The following is a 25874-nucleotide window of genomic DNA, read 5'->3' as shown; positions in this document are numbered from 1 at the left end:
ATTTGTTATTAATTAATAATGAAATTAAATTTTAAATTAAATTTTTGTTTATTTTAAGAGCGAGTAAAAATTAATTTCAACCAATTTAATGAACGAAATCGATTGTATTTTGATTAACTTGATTCAATTTAATTAGTTTTAATTTTATTCAAGTTTTTTTATAAATTAAATTAATTGAATTGGTCAATTTCGATTTTTAAAATTGACAATTAAATTAATCGATTTCTTTTAATAAGTTTTTGGCATAGTTGTAATTTTATCCTCGTCTAAAAGAAAATTTAACCACTAGAAACCATATCCCGACCCCAATATAAAATCTAAAATCCCCAATTCTCATTCGCCACCAAATCTAAAAACCTCAATTCCTAACTCCCACCATTGTTCTGCATTTGCACTTTTGTTTTCTTCTAGAGATTTAAACTTTCCTTTTTAGTAAATTTCCACCATGATCGATCATGGTCCAAACCAGATTAGCTTTCCGTGAAATAACTATAGATTTGAATAATCATGTGAGTTGTTTCGTAGTACACCCAAAAATTACATTGTCCAAAAAGAGATCAATAAGTATGATATAGATATGACTAGAAATGAGATGTTGGAGGAGATTGGTGAAGTAGCATCCTTGAATATAAGGGATCCAAGCTTGGAAAACAGGTGGAGGAGATTATCATGATGACCTTATTCAAAGGAAGCATGGTGGTTTTGATAATGATGGAAAAAGGCTCGTAAAAAGAGAAGAAAGATGGATTTTGTTTACTTGGATATTAATGCTTCTAGATTAAATTTTTTTTTTTGTTTTGTTGGATTGATTTATATATAATTATCTTTGATTGACACTTTCAAATTAGATAATAAAATATAATTTATAGGTGCAATACAGTTTCATTGCATATCCTATAAGTTTTCATATATTAAATATGGTTGGTGAAAGTGGTAGAAAGATTGTGGTTTTTGGAATTTTTCTTACTTAATTGAATGATTAAACCGATATGATATAAGTTAGTTTAGTTATGATTGGTTAGTGAAAATATTTTAATTAATTTAATTATTTTTAAAGAAAAATAAATTAATTTAATTATTGATTTTTTAATCAAATGGTCATTTTCAATTTATTTTATATTTTGATAAAAAAATTTAATAATAAAATATTTTAATAATATTTTTAGATATTTAAAAAATATTATTTATTTAAATGGATTGAATTTAAATTCTAATAATAATAATACTAAATTTAAATAATGTTTAAATAAATTTAGATATTATAAATATTGAATAAATTTGTATTCGAATTTAAATATTTAAAAAAATCCACTTAATTACCTTCCTAAAAGAAATGGATGATTCAGTTGAAAAACCCTAAAACCCAAAAGAAAAATTGGAGGCAAGGCGGCTTGCCAGCGATGGTCCCGTGAGATGGTCTCTGTGTAAGCGACCTGATGTGTCATACCCTACTTGATGTCCCAATGGATCAAACCGCCTTTCTTCTTTTTTTTTTGTTCCTCACAATCTCATTATGGAGATTTTTCATAGGAGTCAGACAGTCAGACTCTTTCTATTAGATGGGCCCCAAAAGCTAGATATTTCACTTTGCAATAATGGAACGTATCATAGGTTTCATCAATTGATCAAGTAGAAGGTACTGATTCATGGGGTTCGACTTTCCAGGAAACTACTCTCTCGGCTCCCTCGTTCTCGTTTTCATCATCACTGACATCACCAATTTTTTACCGCCGCCATCATCGTTGTATGAACTCTTCAACCCTCTTTAGAACTTCAAACATTAAAATAATTGTTCATTTGATTGTTAACTTTATTACTACTCCTTTTGGCTCTTTCAAAGAAAGAATTGTTTCTTGTCTTGGGTAATAAATAAAACAAGAGGGGGAAAGAGCAAATTCTAGAGTGGGAAAATTTGACACATAATAAAATTTTTCTCAATTCTAATAGTAATAATATATATTTAATTAATAATCTTCTCTTTTAAATGATTAAAGATTTGCATTACGTGTGTACATAACCTAATTGTCCCTAAAAAAAGCAACACCAAAAGACATGTGTCTTGTGTTCGCGATTTTGTCGGTCCATGAAGCTTTTTTTATGCCATAGTTTGGCCTACATATATTTTTGTTTTTAAATGCCATGCCCCCTCCAATTATGGATAGCTTGAGTCAATTTCTCGCCTGCACCATTCAAGCTTTCGTGAGCCATTTAAAAAAAAAAGATATTTTCAAGATCAAATTATTTATATTTAGTTAGGTTGATAAGCTTGGAAAAAATGGGTGCCAAATGATAAACACAATACTAGGCTTTAACCGTAAACAAACTTGGTAGTTGGTCTTGGATTATGGGGGCAGATTTTGATTAGGGTTAGGCAGGGGATTAGCTCATGATTATTGATTGAACTATAGACCTGACCTGACTCATCCGTGATTACAAGTGGGATTGATCGGCTCTTTCAAGTAGGGGAAAGAGCCGACTTAAGAGACTAGGAGTAACAAGCAAAAATATAATTGAAGGCTAAAATGACTTAGTGCCAAACTTAGTCAAATTCCCATTTATGGCGTATAAGATTGCACAGCAAAGTCAAAAGGAAATCGGGGAAGGTCCATTCTGCTTCAACAATGATGCCCTACTTAAATAAATCTAAGATGCGAAATCAAACCCAATGATATCAGTAACATGTGATTTGTTGCCTTTCGTCAGACATGAAGAATCTGCTTTAACTTATTTATTTGGTAAAGTTTAATAAGGTTTTAATCTAATTATACTTAAAAATAAAGTTATACAGTAGTTTCTCTATAGGTTAAAAAGTTCGAAGAATTATGCTTGGCTTTGGCATATCTTTTTATTGGTAGTAGTCATCATGGTATTTTTAGGAACTGATCTCTCTTCTTCTATGATGTTTTGGGCAGCGTTAGTTCTCTCTTCAATTCATATAAGTGAACATTTTCTTTGTTAAATTTTTTATTATTATCTATACACAATATGTTTATATTTTAAATCCATCAGATATTAAATAATTGAATTTAATCATTAAAATTAAAATTTTAATATCATTAACATATCGCAACAAACTCATTACAATGTAACATCCCAGATCCATTTACTGTGTCAACTGTCTTGATTTTCATGTTTTGTATTCTTTAGCTATTTCCAATTATTGCGTCAACTGTCAATGAAAATTCCTTGGTCTATATAACCCGTAAAAGAAGTAAACCAGAGAAACTCAGTCATTCAAACCTAACCCAAAATTTCTTGCATTTACATTAAGAATGGAAAAAATGCACTGAGCAAAATGAGAAAATCAAAATAAAAGAAAAAAAAAAAAAGAGATCAGCATGGCATGTGAGCATTCCTAATCAAGTCATGAACGTGAGGCCTGTAAAGTTTAGTTCAACGAGCTAAACCCCATCAAACACATGAACAGCCAAAAGACAGGTGGGGAACTGTAGCTTTGCCATGTTTGATATCAATGCCATCATCCAAAGGGAAACCTAATCATTTATGAATAACATTTGGATGGCCCCAAGACTCACCTTGCCAAGACCTGAACCAACACAGAATAAAGAAAGAAAAAAAGAAACTAATCTAACTAATATATACCTTGAATCAGTCTTTCACTACAACTGGATCCAGGAATTAGGTTAGTTATTTCATGAAACTATATTTAATAAATGATATTAAGCAGATTTGAAATTAAAATCTCAATATTTGTAATATTTTTTAATTTTTATTCTACAACTTCTTTTATATATATATAAAAAAACCCAATCCCCATTACAAATAAAATTAAACAAACAAAAAAGTGATGTAAGAATGAATTTTTTTTTCTTTTCTTTTTTTTTTTCAAACTTTTTGGCCCAATGTAAAAAGGAAACTTTGCATCGCAGAAGAAAAAAAAAACTTCGAAAAAGTATGCTAAAAGGCAATTAGATTTGGTGGAGATTTCTAGCATGATTCGCGTCAAAAATCAAACATGGCTTTTAGAAAGAACCAATAATCAAGCTGATAAAATCTTTTGACTGCCATTTAATTATCTAGACGTAATCGCTTAATTATGACCAACAAGCTCTAAAAGTCCCATTCATGTGCTGCTCCACTCTCTCTTTCCTTTTTCTCACTCCATTTCTGATTATGTCTTAATTGCCTTGTTTAATTTCTGCTTTCTATTGTGTGTGTGTGTGTCTATATATATATATATATATATATGTATATGCATTTTCTCCAATTTTAAAATGCATCTAATAAACTACTACTAATAGAAGGTAAATACCACTGGATTGAGTTTGGGCATAGGAAGAAGAAGCACAAGGTTGAGTGGCCCAATTCTACGTTTTTCCCTCAAACGGGGTTGAGTGGGACGATGGAGGTCTCATGGTTGCGTGGGCTAGCTCGACAAATGAGCACTTTAAAACTTGGGCCATGGCTCGATACTATATGCATATTTTAAAATGTAAGACGCACCTTTCTGAAGAAAAATGGTGTAGTAGTAATCTAATACTTCCTTTCCCGCCCAAAACAAACTGAACGTAACGGTGCCAAACAGACAAGCGGAAACGCCTGAAACCGCCGCGACAAACGCTGCTTAAGTGCTCGTCATCATTTCAGCACCTTAGCCAAAAAAATAAAGCAGCGTTTTCCATTTCTTCTTTCTAGAGAAAGGGGTAAATGGTAATTTCATTTTCTTTCAGCTTTTTCTTAGTTCGGCGTGCGTTACTCCATCTTCACAATTTCTGACAAATTGTTTGTGAAAATGTCTGAACGAATTTGGGGTCTTATACGTTGTGGTTTTACACTTTATTTATTTAATAAACAAGATGTAGAAACAATATTTTTTATATTTTGGTTGTTTAGAAATGACTTTTTTTTTTAATTTTGTTAAAAATTTGTGCTTCAAATTTATGCATCCTTTTTCTGCTTACAGGAAGTTAATGAACAGGCTAGATGTAGAGAGTTGGCAAAGTCGTCCTCATTTAGCACGCAGTATACTCAGAGGTCACTTAAAACATTTTTTTTTCCCTTTTATTCATTCTAACGTAAAGGATTTTATTGGTTTGGTTTGATTTACAGAGAGAACAGGTTGGATGGGAGTATTTGGTGAGGTTGCGAGGAGATCTATCTAACTTTCCTGAGCTTTCATGTTTTGTAAGTATCTTTCATTTTTCCGGAAACCAATAGTATCTTGATTATCTTAACATGTTGATGATAATCCAATGTTACGTAATGAACCTGCAATATATATGTAGCTGATGTCTTTAATTATTCTTACAATATCAATTGCTAGCTGTTTTGTACTCCTCCATAGTTGTACATGTTATAATCATGTATTTTTGTATCTTTAATATATTCTTGACACACCGGCCACTATATTGAAGTCTTGGATATATTTCTCAACTTGACAATGTATTCCTATCTTTGGAACTTCAATATATTTGTCAATATTGTTATTGTAAGCATTGATCTAGCTCTCCTTTTATATTTCATGCTCTATCCTATTTATTAGTAGTTGCTTATCCTTTTTGGTGCTAGAGATAAGAAGGGAAGTGTGCATATTAGCGAAATTCAGTTGGATATAGCCTATCCTAGAGTTCCACCAATGGTTTCAGCAGTTTGTCTCCTATCTTTTTTGGTCCTAATTCTTCCAATGAAGGCCTAGATGTCTTTTATACTTTGTTCTGTCCTCAGGACGTCTCCTATACTTCAATTTAGAATGGTCAACGAACTCAAGACTGAAAAACTTGGTAGAACAGTTTCAAGGAGTATTTGTTTCAACAGTTCTGAACGCCATATAGTTCCATTGAACTTAAAATCTCTTTGTTGTGCAATGGCATATTTTACTCTTTGGTAGTACTTGGGAGTTTTCACTTTGTATCCAGCATCTAGGGAAGCTTCAAGGATTCTGGTCTACTTTGGATGAGATTGACAGGTCTCTTTGGGTTGTTGATTCAAAGCACACATTTCGTGCCATGTCTTGTCACCCAATTTACATACGTGAGCCATTACTTCATCGCACAACGTCTTATGTATATTAATTTGTTCTTTCCCCTTCTGTTATTATTCAACGCCTTCATATGTGTTCAATTATTTGCTTCTCAGGAAATGATAGCATCGTCATGTTGTCCATTAATATCAATGACCCTAGATCATTTCCGGAGTAAGAATTCATACGAATTTATATTAAAAGCTGCTAGCAGGTTGCTTTTTGTATGTATGAGTAATGAATTTTCAAGTTGTAGTTGGTGTCGTTTTATGGGTTCAGGTACTATTTTGAACTCTTTGAGAAAGACATGGAAAAGAAATAGCAGTAAATGGTATGCCCTTGAGTCTCATCTTAGATTTTAACTTTCACACTTGTTAAATAAGGTGTGGTTAAGAGAGGAGGAAAAAAAATACAGATATACTTGCTTAATTTTCTGCATGCAATTGGTTAATTCCTTATCTAGTACAAACTATGGCTCAATTAGATTCTTGAAGGCTTCAGCTAATTTTGATATTAAGAGGATGGGACCTTATAAATCATTGTGGATGAGGAATAGGCTTCATTCCATTGTAGTAATTTATATTTCTTGTGTTTTAAGGAAAGAGTGAGCTATTCCTTTTCTGTCCCTCTAAGGACTGTAATTATAGAATTACTGAACCTCTTATAAAGCAGTTATTCTTTTGATAAAAAGTGTATTTAATATGATGTACTTATTTTATATTTACTTAGTCTGATTGTATAGAATGAGGAATAAACCCTTATTGGAAAATCTTTAGTGTCTTCTGGAGACCCAACTGCCAAGGCCCCCTGATGAAGAGAAGAACAATCATCTAATTGAATGTGGAATCTCTTATGCTCAGTATCTCTCCATTGGTAATGCTTTAGATGCTTCTCAACTATTGTTTATAGACTTAACTCTAAAATGTTCATGTTGGTGATGAGCTTGGATCTAATAGTGGAAGTGCAACTGATTAAACTAGTGAGAATAAAAGTTGCAGTAAGGCTTTCCACAGCATGTGCGTAGTGGACTGGTTGCTCTCTATCACAATGACAAGGCAGTATGTTGAGCTCTTATTGTGCTTGTATCTTTCAATCTAGTTCATGCCACAGTATAACTTTATTTCCTATGTACTATATGTTGTGATCAGTTGAAAATTGTATGCTTGTGGCATTTCCTGCTTCTGGCGTAGGGCTAACCATCTACTTGAATGATCAATCCTGGAAACAAGTTGGGTCACTCTGATCCTTTTTCATGTCCTTGTTTATGTCTCATTGATCTAGTACACCTAGTGCCCTTGCCTAGAGGTAGGACCCACTGTTAGTCTGTTACTGACTTCATATTCTTCAGTTTCATCTCGGTACTGTAGCACTACCTCTAATCAGAAGGGACCTGCATGAAAGTTGAAGGGGCAATATAGATTGGATGTAATGTGGGTGTCTCTGGGATTTGGATGCATCTGCAATGTTTACCAAGCTTTTAAAGGCACAAATACATTATCCACAAAATTGCCCTATAAATTGTTGCAGCTAATTTCACCCATTAGGTTGAATGGTGTTAAGGTTTGATAAGCTGATGACATGGAACATTTTTGGTTGTTATTTTTGTGACATTTTATAAATATCTCTTTCAGTTATATGATTCAAAATGCAATCTTTTCATACATTGTAAACCAGATTGGCTTTGCATTCCCCACATTTTGATTATCTGATAAGTAGATTCGTATGATGTTATTATATGTTCTCACTCTTCCAAACACACAAACAAGTTTCCCAAGAAATTTTCTGAATTTGTCCCAACATTTTGATGCATGAGATTATCTGCAATTACTTTCTGGAAAAAATTTAGCAGAAATTGATCTTCAATGGTGTTGAAAGGCGAAACTAGCACTAGGGGTCTTTTTCATCTCATATCGTACCATGTTTACCATGGGGTTTCTCTTTTTTTTCCTTGGCAACTTGCCTCCTTGATTTATGGTTGTGAATGCTTGTGTTGCAGATCATTCAATGTTCATTTTGGGCATTACCCGTGCTGTTCAGAGCCAGTTGCAGTCAAAATCAATAGCACAAAGAATTAGAAATCTTATTAGTTCTAATCAAAGATCCCAAGCTTAGGCAGCGAAATCAAGATTCATATGACTAATTCACAGTGGGGATTCTTTTATGGGAATTGAGTCATGTTTTGGAGAACAATTTCCATCTCCGCACTTTATTTTTTTGAAAGCATGTTAAAATCTGATTGAATGGAATGGAGTTGCAGAAGATATTGCTGCTATGCTGCTGCTTCACAAGATGGTACCTGCTCTCTAGTTTTAATTTGCTGCCCCGTGGCATTTGATTGGGGTCGTATCATGATTTATGCCTGTTAAGCCCTAGACTTGTAAATCCTAGTAAATACACCTAAAAAATGAAGATAGTTGGCTCTGCACAAGTTGTTTATTTATTTATGGATGTTAGCAGCTCACATGGATTACAACTCCTTGATTGAATGACCAAAATGCAGGGCATCAAACTATGAAATTAAGTCACCAAAAAAATTAAGCCAATGGCACTGGATGTTCACGTTTTCGTTCTTGTTCTCAATTCATGGGGCAAAATTTACATGAAGTTTTTTAGGTAAAATTTATAAAATTTTTTTCTAAAAATGATTTAATAAAATCTTTAATAAAAAATTTAAATCAATATATTGATAGAGTTTAATGTGAAAATTAATAATATGTAAAAAAATTATCAAAAATATTGTTTATAATTCAAATTTGATCGATATTTATTCAACGATAAAAATTTTATTCAATTTTTTCTTAAATGTTTATTTAAAAGTATATATCAAAATTTATTTAAAATTTTTTAAAAAAATTGTATACTTTATCTATATGGTGAGATCTTTTAACCTATTTATTTTGATTTTTAATTTTAATTTTTATTTAATTATTTCAAATAAGAAATTTCATTTAAGTATTTTCCTGATCAATGTGTCATTAATGCAAAACTTTATCAGCAGCTACAGCTTTGGCTAGCTGTTTCGAGCATGAAATTCCATCTTTTCCGAATAATGAAAAAAAGAAAGACCATAACCTCGACCTCACGTAGAAATGAAGGACCTTCGAAACAAATAATATGGACCAAGATAAGGATGAACCGACGACTAATCCTTCACCCTGGGACCGTGAATCACATTCTTAATCAAGAACCTGCTTTTAAGCATTTCCTTGACCAAATGAATCAAAAACTGGCCAAACATTCAAGTGAAAACAATACATCGGAGAAAGGGGGACCATTTACAAATCAATTCGAAGCAAATATTCAAAAACCATTGAATTTCCAGGCGTTCTGTCATTTCATTCCGATAAATCCATTTTGTTGTTTTGCATCATCATTGGTGGTGTTTGCTGGATACCCTTTACAGAAGTGTACCCGAAAAATAAACCAACCTTTTTTTTTTTTTGGAAAACCAGTAAGATTTTTGCCTTTGGCCAGAAAATTGAGATAGGTGAAATGTTTTTCATTTGAAATTGTCGGAATTTGAATTAAGATTATTAAATTAATAAAAATTCGTCTGATTGTTGTCTTGAAATCTTAATTTAATGATAAAGATTTAATGTCGAACAATTTTAGATATATAAAAAAAGAGATTCTATAATAATAAAAAAAATTAAAGTTAAATTAATAAATTATCATTTTGACGAAAGCTTTTATTGGGCACAAAATAATATGCACCAAATACAGACAAATACATGTCTACAAATAGAAATTGACTTTGCCTATTCCACGAATCAACACCTTTCACTTCACAATTATATGCACACAAGGATAACTAATTACCCTTTATAACCCCAATTTTTGCATGGCTCTCTTACAACATACATATCGCTATCGTACAAAGCGAGGCATGTACGTCTATGACATGAAACGTATGGTATATCAATATTCTGGACACTTGATGGGTTGGATATGGAAACTTTGGATAGCATTCAGATTCCAGCCATGCACTCCGGTGGGGTAACTGGGTATCGGGACTTGTCGGTGCAGTAATCGTAGATCATGTGGTTCATACGAACCCACCTGTATCTTCTAGCTTCCATGGCATTGAGGGCTTGATAAGCAGTGCCTTCCCACCAGTTCCCCGGGTTTGAGACACAGTTTGCTGGCCCTGGCACCGGACATCCTTCAATGTCAAAGTCCTTGTAGTAAGCTAAGAAAGGAGCTTTACTCCAATCAATTTTCTCCAGGCCTCCTCTTGTGGCCCAATCATCGGCTTCCCACAGTGTTGAATACACTCCCATAGGCTGCAATTTTGGATATGGGATATTTCTAGCTTCATTGTTCTTGTAAACTCTGATGGGCACTTCATCAACATAGAACCTGTAAAAAACACCAACCAAATAATTAATAACCATTTGTCAATTTAACACAACTAATACTTGTATATCTTAAATTAAAGTCATCCCAAATTGATCATGCTTGACCTTATGTATAGAACTTTATAGTGTCTGATAAAAAGTTGATATAACTTTTACTGATTTGAAAGATTTTTTTTCTATCTCTCGCTTTCCTCCTCTCATCTCATGACCATGTACAAGTGTCGGCTATGTTTCTGATTTCTACAGCTATTGAACTTACACAATATGATGATGGTTCCACATGATTGTGTAAGTATGGAAATCTGCAGCAGGATCAAACCAAAGGTTAACCCTTTGTTCCCTGTCACCCTTTCCATGAGCATAGATATTGGTTTGGACAGTGTAAGGCTGCCCACTACGGTTTCCCAAGAACTCGAAATCTAGTTCATCTCTTACAGTATCTGTATCAGAATTCATCTGCAGTCCGAAAAAACTGCTGCATTAGTACCGTTAAAGAATTAATTATTTTCAGTATTTGAAAATGGAGAAGTGAAGTATTGAAGATTATGTATTATACATAAAAGGCGGTGACTGTTCCTGCAGAGTCACCAGGGATGAGCTTGATCTTTATGCTGACACGTCCGAACAAATACTGCCTTTTGGAAGCAAATCCACATCCTGAAAAAAATTTGAATAACAAAGTTAATCATAATTATCTAATTTAAGGTTTAATTTCTATAAAAGAGTTTTACTTAAAATAATAAGTGACCCCACAAAAGGGTAACCTGAGTTTTGGTCTAGAACAAGTTGGATGGTCCTCCCTCCATCAATTTGCCTAATATGTGAATCAGACCAAGTGATTCTAAAATCTTCAAGGAAAGTGGCTGGTCGCGCCCAAACAGAGAAGGAAATTGCAAGAATACAAGAGAACAGCAAAAGAAAAGCATTCCTTAAAGCCATGGTCATGTTTTAAGTTTGATTTAGAGATGAAATGTGAGTGTATTGCGTACATATATAGGCGGCAGATTAAAGAGAGAAGGTTTATGTAGACTGCTGCATTCAAATGAAACGTGCCATCACCAGCTTGAGCTTTCGATCCAGCTAATTGCAAGCAGTCATTAGGCCCTACCCAACTTAACTGTTTCTATTTTTTCCTCTGGGAACCTGATCTCTAATTCTTCATAACTTATGCTTCGAAATTTCATTTATGAAATTGATTTGGACATGAACCCGACAAAGTCTAGACAATTAGCACTGTACTATACCAAGCTGTGCCTAAAAATTTTGGTCAACCAGCCATGGACTTATAAAGCTATTGCCAGCCGAGAGATGGTGATTGATATTGAACGGCCGATTGGTCTGATCCGCTCAGTTCAGACCCCGCCACCAAGTTTTGGAGGTGGACAAGGGCTGGACTTGGTTTGCACATAAATGCTAGCTTCTAAACAAAATCTGAAGATGCAATTGATAATTCAAATTACATTAAAAATTTTAATATCTAACACGTGGCAAATTGAATTCCATTCAATTAGTACTAGGATAATTTTGAGTTGTCTTTTAAATATAGCACTGTTTATAGTGATTTTTTTGTTGAAAAACATTTTGCACCGAATTGAGAAAAACTTGATTGATTGAGAATTCATTTAATAGTGGCAGGAGAGAAATTTTTATGGCGTAACAATTACGAAAATTCAATTATAAAATGATATCTCGAATCTTTGTCCATGAGACTAAATTAAGTTTAAAATAAATAATGAAATACTTTATTTATATTTTGGCACAATTATACCTTTTATAAAATGTAATTAAATTTTAATTATTATTAATTAAATTTAAATATTAATTTTAATATAAATTTTTTAACCATAATTATAATAAAATTTTTAATCATAATTATAATAATTATTATTATTATTTTTAAACTCAATCAAAATAAATTTCATCCTCCGTCTAAATGATATGGAACTTAATAAAATCTACGGGACAAAGCGATCATTCTTTGCTTTCTCTCCTTTCCATAATTTGAATTGGAAGAATACTATGATTCACCAAACGCTGGATGCCACGTGTTTTCGACCTCCACTCACCATTTTTGTTGATTTCGGAGCCCAAACTAGTAGAACTTAACTTATAACGTGGAGGGTTTTGATTTGAAGCAGGCCTTGGAACGGTAACCATGGACTGTGGTTTGTAAATAGTGGGGGACCTCAATTAATGTGCATGTTGCAAAGGTGAGAAAACCTTACCCAATACCGTCACGTGGTAAAAGAACATTGGTCATTTATTAATTTTTATTATTATTACTTTCATCTACTCCTAGTGATGATAATTCAGTCCTTACAATGAAGTAGCGATTTCCTAATTACAGAAGATAGGACGACAAATAAATTTGGCTCTTTCTGCTTGATTAAAATTATGAATAATTAATATGAGTAAACTTAATTTGCAGGATTGTACATTACTGATTTAAAAATAAAAAAAAACTTAAAACATGAACTAGTTCTTCAAAATTAGGTTTCTAATTTAAAGCTAGGCAGCTTTTCTTTTCTTTTTTTTTTTTTAAATAAAAGAGCCATCGGATTTTCATATCTTATATAATCTATTTTTTTTGTGTTTGAGGTTATAAAAATTAAAGTTTAATTATTAAAATTAAATGTTTAACACTCTATCAACATATCATATAAAAATTAAAAAACTCAGGTATAATTTGAAAATCAAGCTAATTAATATCATTCATTATCGATCTTCTCTCTTGTACGATGCTTTTTTTTTAAAAGCAATGTCCAAGGTTACGAAGTTGCAAGTTATATACCTAGGCTCAACAAATGCTTATGAAGTAAAATAAGAGGAAAAAATACATACCAAGATAAAGATAATAAACTTGATAACAACAACAATAAATTAAATTTTATATACCATAAATTCAGTATCAAAGGTATGAAAGGAAAAAAAAAATTTATATTAGATCATAGTTTTAAATTTTTTTACATTACTTATTTCTATCAAAAATAATATTTTTATCTACTTATTTAATTTTATTATCATTTTTTATTATTTTTATCTACGTTTTTTGTGATTTATCTCTAGAAGTTTTTATCTTTCTTAAATTCAAAAGTTCATTTCTCTTGATTGTTGCATAGATAAACTTATATTTCATATGTCCAAATCATCTCAAACAAGCTTTTCTTACTTTTTTCTCTATTTGGATTAATTTTAATTTTTCTTAAATATCTTCGTTTCTGATTTTGAAAGACAATAAATTTGATGGCACAAAAATATCATTCATCTCTTCCAAACCGACAATGCAAATTAGGTTTGGCCAGTTCTGCGCCAATAATGCAATGGATCTAACCATCACTTGATTAATTATGCAAAAGTTGGCTCAATTATTAATTTCGAAATAAAACCTTGGGTTGTACAGAAGGTTTAATGTCTTTGCTTTTTGCCGGTAATTGAGCATGCTGGCATTGACAAAGCAACAACAATAAGACGTATCTTAGAGGCAGGTAATGGCAATTAAGGTTCTCATCTTCCCTTTTCAATCGCTATCACATAATTTGGACCGTTCTGATAATGATTACATACAAAACTTTAGTGTCATAATTTCAAATTCAAGTAATAGTAAATGCCCTTCATCTTAATTCAAATAATTATAGTAATCATATAATCATAAAATTCATACGAAATAATTAGTGGGGTCTGTTTGAGAGGCTCTCAAGCAGATCAATGGCATTATCCAACAAGAAAATAATGGAAGAAGCTCGTAGATTTAAACACTTTATTTCTTTTATTAAACAAATTAAGTTGTAGTTCCCAAAATAATAATTTTCTTCCTCATCATTCGTTATGGATGAGTAAGAATAACAGTGGCTAAGTCTCATTTAATGTTGCATGGCAATTGCACGTGTAGGCAGGCATGCATAAGCCCTGAAAGAGATCGCTCAAACATCTCTTAGTCTTACATGCATACGAAGACTTTTGCCTAAAAAAATTGGCCAATCATTTAGGACGTATGTTTGCTTCTTTTTCAGTCTCTCTTTCTTCTTTTAGTTTGAAAACAATCATTGGCCTATAACCGTTTTGGCCATTGAAAAAACACCAATTAAGAACTCACTTACAGCCTCCAGCCAACTCATGAACTCTAACACCTTCATGGTGACGTGGACATCAATTTTATTCGGATCTATTATTTTTATTTTAATATAATATTAATAATTTTAATAATAATAATAATAATAATAATAATAATAATAATAATAATTTTAAAAAATAATTATAAATTATAAATAAAAATAAAAAATAAAAAAGAGAAAAATAGAAAGTATGGTGGTTGGCGCTACTGTACCCTACAACCTTCTGACCAGCCCTTGACCAGCCCTCTGTCCAACCATCAGACTAAACAGCCACCCTATCACGCCTATGACCACCATCTATCCCCTTATTTGAAGCTCTTTAAAAACTCAAAACTTCTTCCCTTTAGCTCTCTCGGACCACCCTTTTCGAAAGTTGAAAACGCTCGGATATCCCTTCACCAGAACTCCAAAAAAACACACACCCTTACCAACAACCTCTCAGACGAAAAAAAACCCAAACAACCCCCCAAATACCCAAACAAAAAAATAAACAGAACCACAAAAATCAACACAAAAAAATCATAAAACAGAAACCACAGTCCTGATCGAATCGACAAAGAACCCAGCACCGAGGAGATACCTACAACAAAAAAGAAAGGTTATTAGTTTGAGTTTTTTTTTTTAAAAAAAAAAGAACAAAAAACTTTGAATCCCGATCTACGTCGATCGGGGTCGTTTTCAACGAAGAGAAGATCAGATCTGGAAAGATCACGTCGAAATTAGCTTTTAAGAGGATTTCAAAATTTTTGATCACCGACGACCACCACCGACGGTGGCCCAGGTGGCGACCGGCGCGGCAGTTTGGTGGTTGGATTTCAAAGGGGCCAGGAGAGAACCCAGAACTCCGAAAAAAAATTTTTTGTGTGGAAACAGAAAAGTGAACTGAAAAAAAATCTAACTTTTACAGAAAACATTAAAAGCAACGTCGTTTTGAGTATAGGACCAAAACAACGTCGTTTTAGGCCAAAGAGGATCCGCGCGTTGACCTGGATCCGATCGAAGATTCTCATGTTGACCCGAGATCCGTGCAATCCGACCCGTGGACTCGTTCTTCCAATAGCTACTGACCAGTCCAAACAAACCGCCAGTGAACCGGTCTGAACCACTGGACTGTCAGAACCATAGATTGAATCACCGAATAAGTCCAACCGGTCCATACCAGCGTTGACCGGACCGTTGACCAGTCCAGTTCAGGTAAAAAAAAAATTTTTTTTAATTTTTTTATATTATTATTTTTGTTATTTTGAGTTTGTTTTATTTATTCTTGCATGATAAATTTCTAAATTTATTAGAATAAATGTCTCATTATTTTAATAATAATAATAATGAAAACGATTAAAAATATATATTAAAAATGTTCAAAAATTTTTTTTTTTTTTATTATTATTATTATTATTATTATTATTATTATTATTTTCCCTGCCTAGATGTTGGAGGGAATAAAAAATATTTTTCTAAAAAATAATTCCGCTCAGATGTTAAAAAATTATTATTAATAAATTTTCATAAAAAATAAATATAAGAAATTTTTAAATTAATTTTCAAAAATTATTAAAATCAAACTTGCTTCGAAAATCCGCCTAGATGTTGGAAATTTTTAGAGATTTCGTATTTTCTTAAAAATGAAACCTTAAACACTATTCTTAATTTTCAAAATCTTAGGTTTCTAAAATCACTAAAATCCAAAATCCTAAAATTTGAAACCCCTAAAAATCCAAAATCTCTAAAATCCAAACTCTAAAATCAAAACCCTAAACCTTCCATATCCTAAAATTCAAGTTTTAAAACCCTTTAAACCTTAAAACCAAAAACCTTCAAAACCTCTACTCAAGCCCTTACTCAAAACCTTCTAAAAATCTTAAGGACACGTGTGAAAATTTCATTTGAAGTAATTTGTTCTCGAATGCCGCCTAGATAATGGGGTATTTAGAAAATTTTACTTCTTTAAGTCTTTTCACATGATTTCTTAATTCGTATTAATAATAAAATTAATAAATAAAAAGTATAATAAAAAAATTGGGATCTTAAATACAAACAGTCACACCTAAACTTTGCCTAAATGTTGGAGAGTCAGGGTGACCTCATTATACTTAAGAATCCAATTTTTAAATTACATTTCATTTTACATAACATTCATTGGCATACATACGTTAGCATGTTATTATCAGTAATTATTTACACTATTCTGTCTTTAATTTTTATTTACTACTTGGTGATAAAATATTTTAAAATAAAATAAAAATAACATTCTGAAAGAAATAATTCTTGGTACTCTACCTAGATGTTGGAGAGTCACCAACAATTTTCTATAAAGAGTGTTATTTCATTTTAAGGATTGTTGTGTTAAATCTTAAGCGAAAAGAGTTATTTTAAATTCTGCCTAGATGTTGGAGAATTTTAAGATAATTCTTTAACTTAAAGATTTTCTCAATATTTCTAAATAAAAATTTTAGAAAAAATTTTATTTTTTCAAATGAAAGGAATTATTGTTAAATTTCAAATTAAAATAATTTTTATCCAATACCGAAAATACCATGTAATTAAATGGTACCAATTTATGGGCGTTGTGAGGGTGCTAATCTTTCTCCACACATAACCGACTCTCGGACCCAATCTAGTTTTTTCGTAGATCGAAATTTATCTTTTTGATAAACTTTAAACTTGTTTTTATAGTTTTATTAAAAAGATAAACTTTTGGGTGGTCAATCACTCCCTAACAAAGATTGATGGTGACTCCCCTTTTATTTTTCTCAATTTTAAAACTTCTTTTACGTTTGACGGTCCCAAAATCGTTACAACAGCTTAGCGACTCCGCTGAGGACTTGTTTGAGAGTCAGGCCAAAATTTTAATTATGCACTATTGATAATGGTTGGATTTAATTGATTTTATTTGATATTTAATTTAATTTCTTTTATTTTATTTTTTGAAAACATTCATGTTAATAAATAAAATAAATTATGTGTTAGTTATTACTTCATTTTGATTTTGTTTTTGGTTATGATTTATTCATCTTATTTTGATCAATACATTATTTTGCACATACTTTGTATATTCACTCGCATACATGAGCTCTATACTCAGGCTCCATCCTTTTTAGGAGGAAGTGAAGTAGTTACGCTCTCGTGAGGTGATAACCTCCGCATTTGCTAGCAAAACACTTTCACTCAGATTGAACCCTTTCCGTTAATAACCCATAATGGGCGAGGATCAGAAAACCTTACTAGTCTATAATAGGTGATGATGTAAGGAATAGTCTGAGAACCTTTAGACATATAAATCCTAACCCAGCATATCGTGAGCCATAGGAAGCCTACTTAGGATAGAGCCATGCCACCTTTTTAGAAAATTACCAAAAATTAAGACATTATACGTTATATTATTTTGCCGTATGGTTATTATATTATTTCTCTTATTATTTGTTTTGAATTCTTGAGTCATTTTATTTTATTTTATTTTGATTGTGTGCATTATATTTGAATATGTGGTATTTATTTTAGGTCAATCATTAAAAAAAAAGGTAAAAGAACATTTTCAAAGATTAAGGATTTTTCTTAAATTCTTTGTTTATTGGCCGAATAAAGACTAATTTTCAAGCCTTATTTTTTTTTTTTCCTTTTCAAAACAAAAAAATATCATATTTTATTTCATCTTTCACATTTCATACATCATACATGTATCTCATATCATGCGTATTATAATAAGATAATACGTGCATTCCATCCTATCCATATCAATAGGTAGCACATGCATTTTACTTCATGCACATGCATCTTATGCACTTCTTGATAAGTAGTGCATACATTCTATCTCGTTACTATCTTAAGGTAGTGTTTACTTTATTAAGCCAGCACAATACATGTATTGCATTTCATACATACATATATCATACATACAGTAAGTTCGTGTATTTCATACAAGTATGTTGCATTAGTGATTAGAATACATCTCACCATTCATGTAAATATGTCATTACATTTCATGCATATAGATTCATGAATAATAAGGTCGTATGAAACGTACATTGCATTTCATATCCTACTATCCCTGTAGTATAACACTATATTCTTTGCATACACATTCATGGTTGATGAAAATTTTTATTTATATAAAAATCCATTGTCATAGGCATATATGCATTGCATGACATTTTTTAGCTATCATATTTATGTAAACATACTTTGTGTGTCTTTGTTTTTGTGATATTCATTCAATAAGGGTAATAGTCTAGAATTTTTGGTCTAAGTCTCGAAATAAAATGTTTGTCATGGTAGAAATTAGAATGGCAAAAATGAGAGATCAATAGGAAGCAAAGATTAGTGCTTTGGAGTTGAATCAAGAAAAGTTATAGCTTGAACTTCGAAAGATGAAACAACAGATGGTTCAATTAATAGAAATGGTTAAAGGTGATGGTGGAGTTGAGTTTGTTCCTCCTCAAGGATCGTTGTCACTTTCGATTCCATCAAGTTAAGATCAATCGGCTCATGTTAGTCTTAGCATTTTTTCAGAACAAACTAAGGCATTAGATGATTTGAATAGTGATCGAAGTTTAGGCAAACTCAAGAGAGAAATGGGTGAACTAACCACACAAATGACTGAGCTTAAGAGTTTGATTTCCAATAAGGAGTCACCTGGCTTCAAACAACCATCACCAATTATCTCAAATCCTAACTCGTACCTAAATCTTTCTTATGACTACTTTCAACATCTTTTTCAAGCACCTAGAATTAAACCCCTAAGTGTCATGCAACCTTCAAAAATTTCACACTTGAATTCATGTCCCTCACCTCATATTTCACAATCGCTTGTTCAATATGCTATCCAATCACCACTTTATCAGCCTAATCTTCAACCTAAAATTTTTTAATTTACCTCAAGACCAACTATATCAGTGCCTTTTTAGTAAAGCAAACTAACTATAGGATAAAAAAACTCTAGCAACACTATAAGAAAATGCCCTTATTGATCTAACACTCATGTCCTACACAGAGTTATACCCACTACTTCTAGAAAACTACCTCATTATCTCTATCCCTACTGAACCTCGCAAACCACTTTTTTCTAAATAGTATAACCCTAATGCCCAATGTGAATACCATTTTGGTGTTGTGGGTCATTCTCTGAAAGACTACATAGCTTTGAAACATAGGGTGCAGGGATTGATGAAAGTCAGATATCTGAGTTTTAATGTGAAGATGAAGCCAGTTATTCATAAGAACCTTTCACTGATCCATGTTCAGATAGCAGGTAGTGCTATAGGTAATAGTAAAGTTGGCTAAGATGATAAATAAAAAGTTTTTGATTGTCCTTCTCGATAATCAGAGTCAACTATTTTTGGATTTCTTAGGCGAAACAAGAGGGAGTAAGAATAGGTCTAGCATTTTTTTGCCTAAACCCTAGAATGGTTCGTGATGTGTAAACTTGGTACTTTTGAGAATGAATGAAAACTTCTTTTGGCCTAATTTTTTATGAATTGATGCATCTGTCTACTTTTAATAATTGGATGTCTAAAAAAGCTTGTAAAAAAAATAATGATTGTGATTATGCCTTTATCCAACTTTTGAGGAAAAATGATTAGAAATGTTTCTAAAAAATTTTTGGACATGGTGATTTTTGGTGAAATTATAGAAAATGCAATCAAAAGTAGTAAAATTAAGTTAAAAGAAATGACAGATGTTGAAAAGAAAAGTACATCACAAAAGAATAAAGAAGAGGTGCAAGCAGTGACAATGGAAGGGCATCTACCTAATAGTTTTATCCCGTACAATCTTTATCTTGCTTATCAACCTCATCACCCTGTCATAAGTCATATCTCTCAAACTCATATATTTGCCAACCAAGCCAGCATTTGGGCTTTCAAGTAAATTCTCATCCTTAAATGGTCATTCATGATCTTGTTTCTACATTTGAATCCACCACCCGACTGACAAAAAATCAGAAGAGACCAAGGAATGATCAAGAGAAATTATCCATCCTTATTTCTCACATTTTACCTTTGCTAATAGAAGGTCGATATCTCACTCTTGTGCCTCTAAAAATAATATCAAATTCATCAACAAGGAGTTACAATCCCAATGACAAGTGTGATTATCATATGGGGATAATTAGCCGTTCAACTGAAAAATACAGGCAATTGAAAGAAAAGGTTGAAGATCTTATCAAGAATGGTATTCTGACTCTGGAGGTAATAGAACAATGAAAGTTGTTGACTCCATTCAATTGTCCAATATGAGAAATTAGATGAAGAAGGAGGTGTCAAGTTTTAAAAATCAGGATATGATGATTTTTTTTTTACTATATATGTATGACATATGCATTGTGTCTCTAGGAGTTATTTAACTTATTTTGGAAGATTTGAATACTTTAGATCTTTTTCATGAAATTTTCTCTTTATGAATTTATTTGAATAAAAGTCTCATATAAGTAACTTTAAAAAAAAAAGAAAAAAAAGTTTTCTTTTGCAATAAAGCTAGAATGATTCTTAAGGGAAATGGTGATTACTATTAAGAAAAAGCTCATCACATACTTTCACACCTTTTCAAATACTTTCATGACCCTAATCACTTAAATGATTGAACTCATCAACCATAACCTTTCAGGGAATGTGAATTTAAGTTCAGACCTTAAAGAGCCAATAATTTTTTTTGGGCAAAGAACAAAAGAGATTAATTTTGAAAGTTTGTTTTGAATTTTAAAAATTAGATACTCTTTCAAATTTTTTAATTGATAATTCAATGTGTGTCAAAATTTTGCTATGACCATAGATACAAAAATGCTTGAGGTTTTTTCTTAAATAACCTTTGTTCATGTCTTAAGGCACATTAAGAAAAAGAAAAAAAAAAAAGAGTCCATTTCTACCTTTTCTCTTTCTTTCACCAAGAAAATGCCAAAAACTTTTGAAGCCTAAAGAGCCTTTTTGAACTATGCGATCGATCTTATACGACTTAATCGTCATTAGAACCTTGGGTAAAAAAGAATGGGGCATAAAAAAAATAAAAAATAAAAAAAGGACATCTTCAATGATTTGCTCTTCCAATCAAGTGATCATATTTAAAATGATTAATGATCATCTTTCTCTATCCTTCTCATACATAAAAATTATTCATTTGCTACCCATTTGAGCCTATTAAATTTTTTATTCTAAAATAAACCCTAGCCAATGATCATTTTTTACATTAGGAGAAAAAATTAGGATACATTCAAGATTAACTTCAAGAAAAGTATCCGATATTGAAAGCATCTAACATGCCATTCGGAGGTGAAAGTCTGGGGTAAAAAGTCAACAAGGCTTCAATTGAAATTTTTAGATTCAAGAAAGTGAACAGCCAAAAATGAAGTTAAGTATTTTTAAAAAACCTTAGAGATAAGAATTTAAAGCTTCAGTTAGAATTCGAAAAAAAATCAAATAAAAAAAATATGTACCTTGAAAATGGGAATTCAAGGCCAAAAAAAAAAAGAGGATGAGTAAAGTTACTGAGATTAAATCCAAATGTTTCAAAAAAAGGGAGCAAAAGAAGAAAGTCAGAGAATGCTCATTAGGATCCTTGGCCTAATCACCCTGAATAACATATTTTGAGCCTATTTATCCATTCTTTCAGAACCCCTAATCTCAGCCTACATTACACTTCCTGAAAAGTCTATTTTGATCAAATGTGGATACTTGGATTGAAGAGCAATATCCTTGAATTTGTATATACTTGTTGAGGTCTTCATTGATAAAAAAAAAATATAGCTCTAAGGTGAAAACCCCAAAAAGGCAGTTTAGAGCTAAAGTCATTTTTGAGACCTCATAATAAATTTTAGAGTTCCAACGTTCTATCCGAAATAAAAGGTCTTGATGCAAAGCCTTTTGAAGGACTAGTACCCATTAAAGACCTTTCCTAAAAAGAAAAATCAACATTATCTTCTTCTCAAATCTTGTTTGAAAAGTAATGGCTAGTTTTGACTCACATTAGAGTATCACGTTTTCAATAAAAGAAGTATTTTAAAAAAATTTTCTCTTTTGTGAGCCTAAGAGAAATCCTTGCAACCTTGCCAAGCTTTACATGAGATATACCATCAGAAAAAAAATTGAATTGTCAATTACCTCACCCATGAGCCTTCCAAATAGTAATCATCAATTTTCAAGAGATTCAAAAGTCTTGAGTTTTAAATTTTTTCATTCAATTACAAAGATACTTTATGTGGGGTAATTTTTATCACTTTTAAAATTTTTAAAGATTATTTGAGTATTTTATACATAATACTGAGATCATTTATTGGGGTGAAAATTAAATAATAAAAATTTAAACAAAATTTTTTTAAAAAAAAAAAGATAAGAAGAGTCTTTGTATTTGCATCTGTATCGCTTGCATCTGCATCACAAGAAAGATATTTTTATTTACATCATTTGCTTTCGCATTTGCATTCACACCATAAGAAGAATTTACATTTGCATCATGGCATCTGCATCCTAAGAAAAGGTATTTGTAGGGGCTTTTACATGAAAAGGACATTGTCATTTGCATTATGAAAAAGTCAAATGTATCAAGCATTTGCATTCTTACGTTGGCATTGATATTTGCATCGACATTTCTATTAGCATCATTTGATGAGAATAGATATTTGTATCATGTTTGCATTTATCAACTTTGTAAGTATTAAAAACAAAAAAAGGGGCATGTTTTTAAAGTTTTAAAGTCTCTGTTTAAAAAGAACCGTTCTCAATCAAGATTTCAAAGCCTCTGTTTAAGAGGAACCAATTTCAATCAAGATTTTAAAACCTCTATTTAGAGAGAACCTTCTTTAGAAAAGACCTTTAAAGTCTCAAAAATCTCTAATAAGGCGAAAGCCATATTTTAAAAGATTTTTAAAATTTTAAAGTTTTATTGCCTCTGATTATGAGGAGCATTCAAAGATTTTGAAATTTTTAAGACCTCCGGGCATAATCTCTAAAAGCCTCTACGTACGACTTTTAAGATTAAAAGATTTTTAAATTTTAAAGTTTCATTGCCTCTGATTATGAGGAGCATTCAAAGATTTTAAAATTTGTAAGACCTCCGGACAGAATATCTAAGACCTCTGGGCATAACTTTCAAGACTTTCGGGTATAATTTTGATTTACGATGTTATCCCGATCGATTCTTTATCTTTCGACTTGTGGTGTTATCCCAGTCAATTCTGTAAGACCTTTGGGCATAATTTTGATTCACGGTATTATCCCGATTGATTCTTTATTTTTTAACTTTCGGTGTCATCCCAGTTGATTCTGTAAAATCTCCAGGCATGATTCTTAAGACCTCCGAGTATAATTTCGATTTACGATGTTATCTCGATCGATTCATTATTTTTTGACTTGCAGTATTATCCTAGTCGATTCTGTAAGACCTCCAAGCATGATTTCTAAGACCTCTGAGCATAAATTTGATTCGCGGTGTTATCCCGATCGATTCTTTATTTTTTAACTTGCGGTGTTATCTCAGTCGATTCTGTAAGACCTCCTGACATAAATTCGATTCGCGATGTTATCTCGATCGATTCTTTATCTTTCGACTTATTGTGTTATCCTAGTCAATTCTATAAGATCACTGGCATGATTTTTAAGACCTCTGGGCATAATTTCAATTAGCGATGTTATCTCGATCGATTCTTTATTTTTGACTTATAGTGTTATCCCAGTCAATTCTGTAAGACCTCCAGACATAATTCTGCAAGACCTCCAGGCATGATGTCTAAGATCTCTGGGCATAAATTCAATTCGCGATGTTATCCCGATCGATTCTTTATTTTTCAATTTGCGATGTTATCCCAGTCAATTCTGTAAGACCTCCGGGTATGATTTGTAAGACCTCCGGACATAAATTTGATTCGCGATGTTATCTCTCATTATTTTTTGACTTACGGTGTCATTCCAATCGTTTTGTGTTTTTTTTTAAAAAAAAATCACGATTTACTTTCGGATAAAATCATTGTCTTTGTTTTTGCCTTATTCTTGATTCTCAGTATGTGCAAAGAGGGGCAGCTGTAGACATCGATTTTGTCCAAGTCTATTATTTTCATTTTAGTATAATATTAATAATTTTAATAATAATAATTTTAAAAAATAATTATTAATTATAAATAAAAAAATTAAATTAAAAAATTAAAAAAAAAAGAAAGTAGGGTGGCTGGTGCTGCTGTCACCCCCGACTAGCCACCCTACAACCCCTAACCAGCCCCCTGTCCAACCACCAGACCAGACAGCTACCCTACCACGCCTACGACCACCATCTATCCCCCTATTTGAAGCTCCTTAAAAATTCTCAACTTCTTCTCCTTAGCTCTCTCGGACCACTCTTTTCGAAAGCTGAAAATGCTCGGATATCCCCTCACCAGAACGCCAAAAAAATACACACCCATACCAACAACCTCTCAAACGAAAAAAAACTCAAACCCCTCAAATACCCAAACAGAAAAACAAACAAAACCGTAAAAATCAACACAAAAAAATCATAAAACAGAAACCATAGTCCTCATCGAATCGACGATGAACCCAGCACCGAGGAGATACCTGCAACAAAAAAGAAAGGTTATTAGTTTGAGTTTTTTTTTTTTTAAAAAGAACAAAAAATTTTGAACCCGATCTATATCGATCGGGACCGTTTTTCAGTGAAGAGGAGACTAGATCTGGAAAGATTACGTCGAAAGGAGCTTTTAAAAAGATTTCAAAATTTTTGATCACCGACAACCACCACCGGCAGTGGCCCAAGCAGCGGTCGACGCAGCAGTCTGGCGATCGGATTTCGATGGGGGCCGGAGAAAACCCAAAACTATGAAAAAAAATTTTTTGTGTGGAAACAGAAAAGTAAGCTGAAAAAAAATCTAATTTTTATAAAAAACATTAAAAGCAAAACAACATCGTTTTGGGCATAGGGTCAAAATGACGCCATTTTAGGCCAAGGAGGATCCGCGCGTTGACTCGGATCTAACCCGAGATCCGTGCAACCCGACCTGTGGACCCGCTCTTCCAACAGCTGCTGACCGATCCAGACGAACCGCTAGTGAACCGGTCTGAACCACTGGACTGCCTGAACCACAGATTGAATCGTCGAACTGGTCCAACCGGTCCAGACCAACGTTGATCGGGTCATTGACCAGTCCGATTCAGGGAAAAAAAGGCTTTTTTTTATTTTTGAATTTTTTATATTATTATTTTTGTTATTTTGAGTTTGTTTTATTTATTTTTGCATGATAAATTTTTAAATTTGTTAGAATAAATGTCTCATTATTTTAATAATAATAAAAATGAAAACGATTAAAAATATATATTAAAAATGTTCAAAAAAATATTTATTATTATTATTATTTTTTCTGCCTAAATGTTGAAGGGAATAAAAAATATTTTTTCTAAAAAATAATTTCGCTTAGATGTTGAAAAATTATTTTTAATAAATTTTCATAAAAAATAA

At 32.0% G+C, this 25874-nt stretch overlaps 1 protein-coding gene and 1 long non-coding RNA gene across 6 annotated transcripts; one reads left to right on the top strand and one right to left on the bottom strand.

Moving 5' to 3' along the window:
* The first annotated feature begins 4243 nt into the window (after positions 1-4243).
* On the top strand, positions 4244-8441 carry LOC111299915 (uncharacterized). 5 transcript variants are annotated; one of them, XR_016329985.1, is made up of 8 exons: positions 4244-4671; positions 4925-4995; positions 5071-5145; positions 5530-5991; positions 6097-6311; positions 6710-6853; positions 6961-7038; positions 7977-8441. It is a non-coding gene; the product is annotated as an uncharacterized LOC111299915 (long non-coding RNA). The 5 variants fall into 5 exon arrangements; XR_016329987.1 differs by having other exon boundaries at positions 4925-5145; positions 6097-6154; positions 6237-6311; positions 6757-6853; XR_016329986.1 differs by having other exon boundaries at positions 4925-5145; positions 6757-6853.
* A 1188-nt stretch (positions 8442-9629) lies between these two features.
* Positions 9630-11321, bottom strand: LOC111300704 (putative xyloglucan endotransglucosylase/hydrolase protein 6). The gene is made up of 4 exons (XM_022896321.2): positions 11103-11321; positions 10895-10995; positions 10598-10794; positions 9630-10339 (listed from the first exon to the last, which is right to left on the bottom strand). The coding sequence occupies exons 1-4, from the start codon at positions 11281-11283 to the stop codon at positions 9949-9951; spliced, it is 870 nt and encodes a 289-aa protein (XP_022752056.1). The 5' UTR covers positions 11284-11321; the 3' UTR covers positions 9630-9948.
* Between the last annotated feature and the right edge of the window lie 14553 nt (positions 11322-25874).

Source organism: Durio zibethinus, chromosome 18, assembly GCF_047325235.1.
Source record: "Durio zibethinus cultivar Kanyao isolate XHJ-2024 chromosome 18, ASM4732523v1, whole genome shotgun sequence".
Taxonomy (NCBI): domain Eukaryota; kingdom Viridiplantae; phylum Streptophyta; class Magnoliopsida; order Malvales; family Malvaceae; genus Durio; species Durio zibethinus.
This window is presented reverse-complemented; position numbering and strand designations above follow the sequence as displayed.

Coding starts and splice junctions, on each gene's coding strand:
- LOC111300704 (XM_022896321.2), bottom strand. CDS start 11,283: ATGACCATGGCTTTAAGGAATGCTTTTCTTTTGCTGTTCTCTTGTATT. Junction 10,795..10,894: donor GAACAGTCACCGCCTTTTAT/GTATAATACATA, acceptor TTCGGACTGCAG/ATGAATTCTGATACAGATAC. Junction 10,340..10,597: donor TGGAACCATCATCATATTGT/GTAAGTTCAATA, acceptor TGTTTTTTACAG/GTTCTATGTTGATGAAGTGC.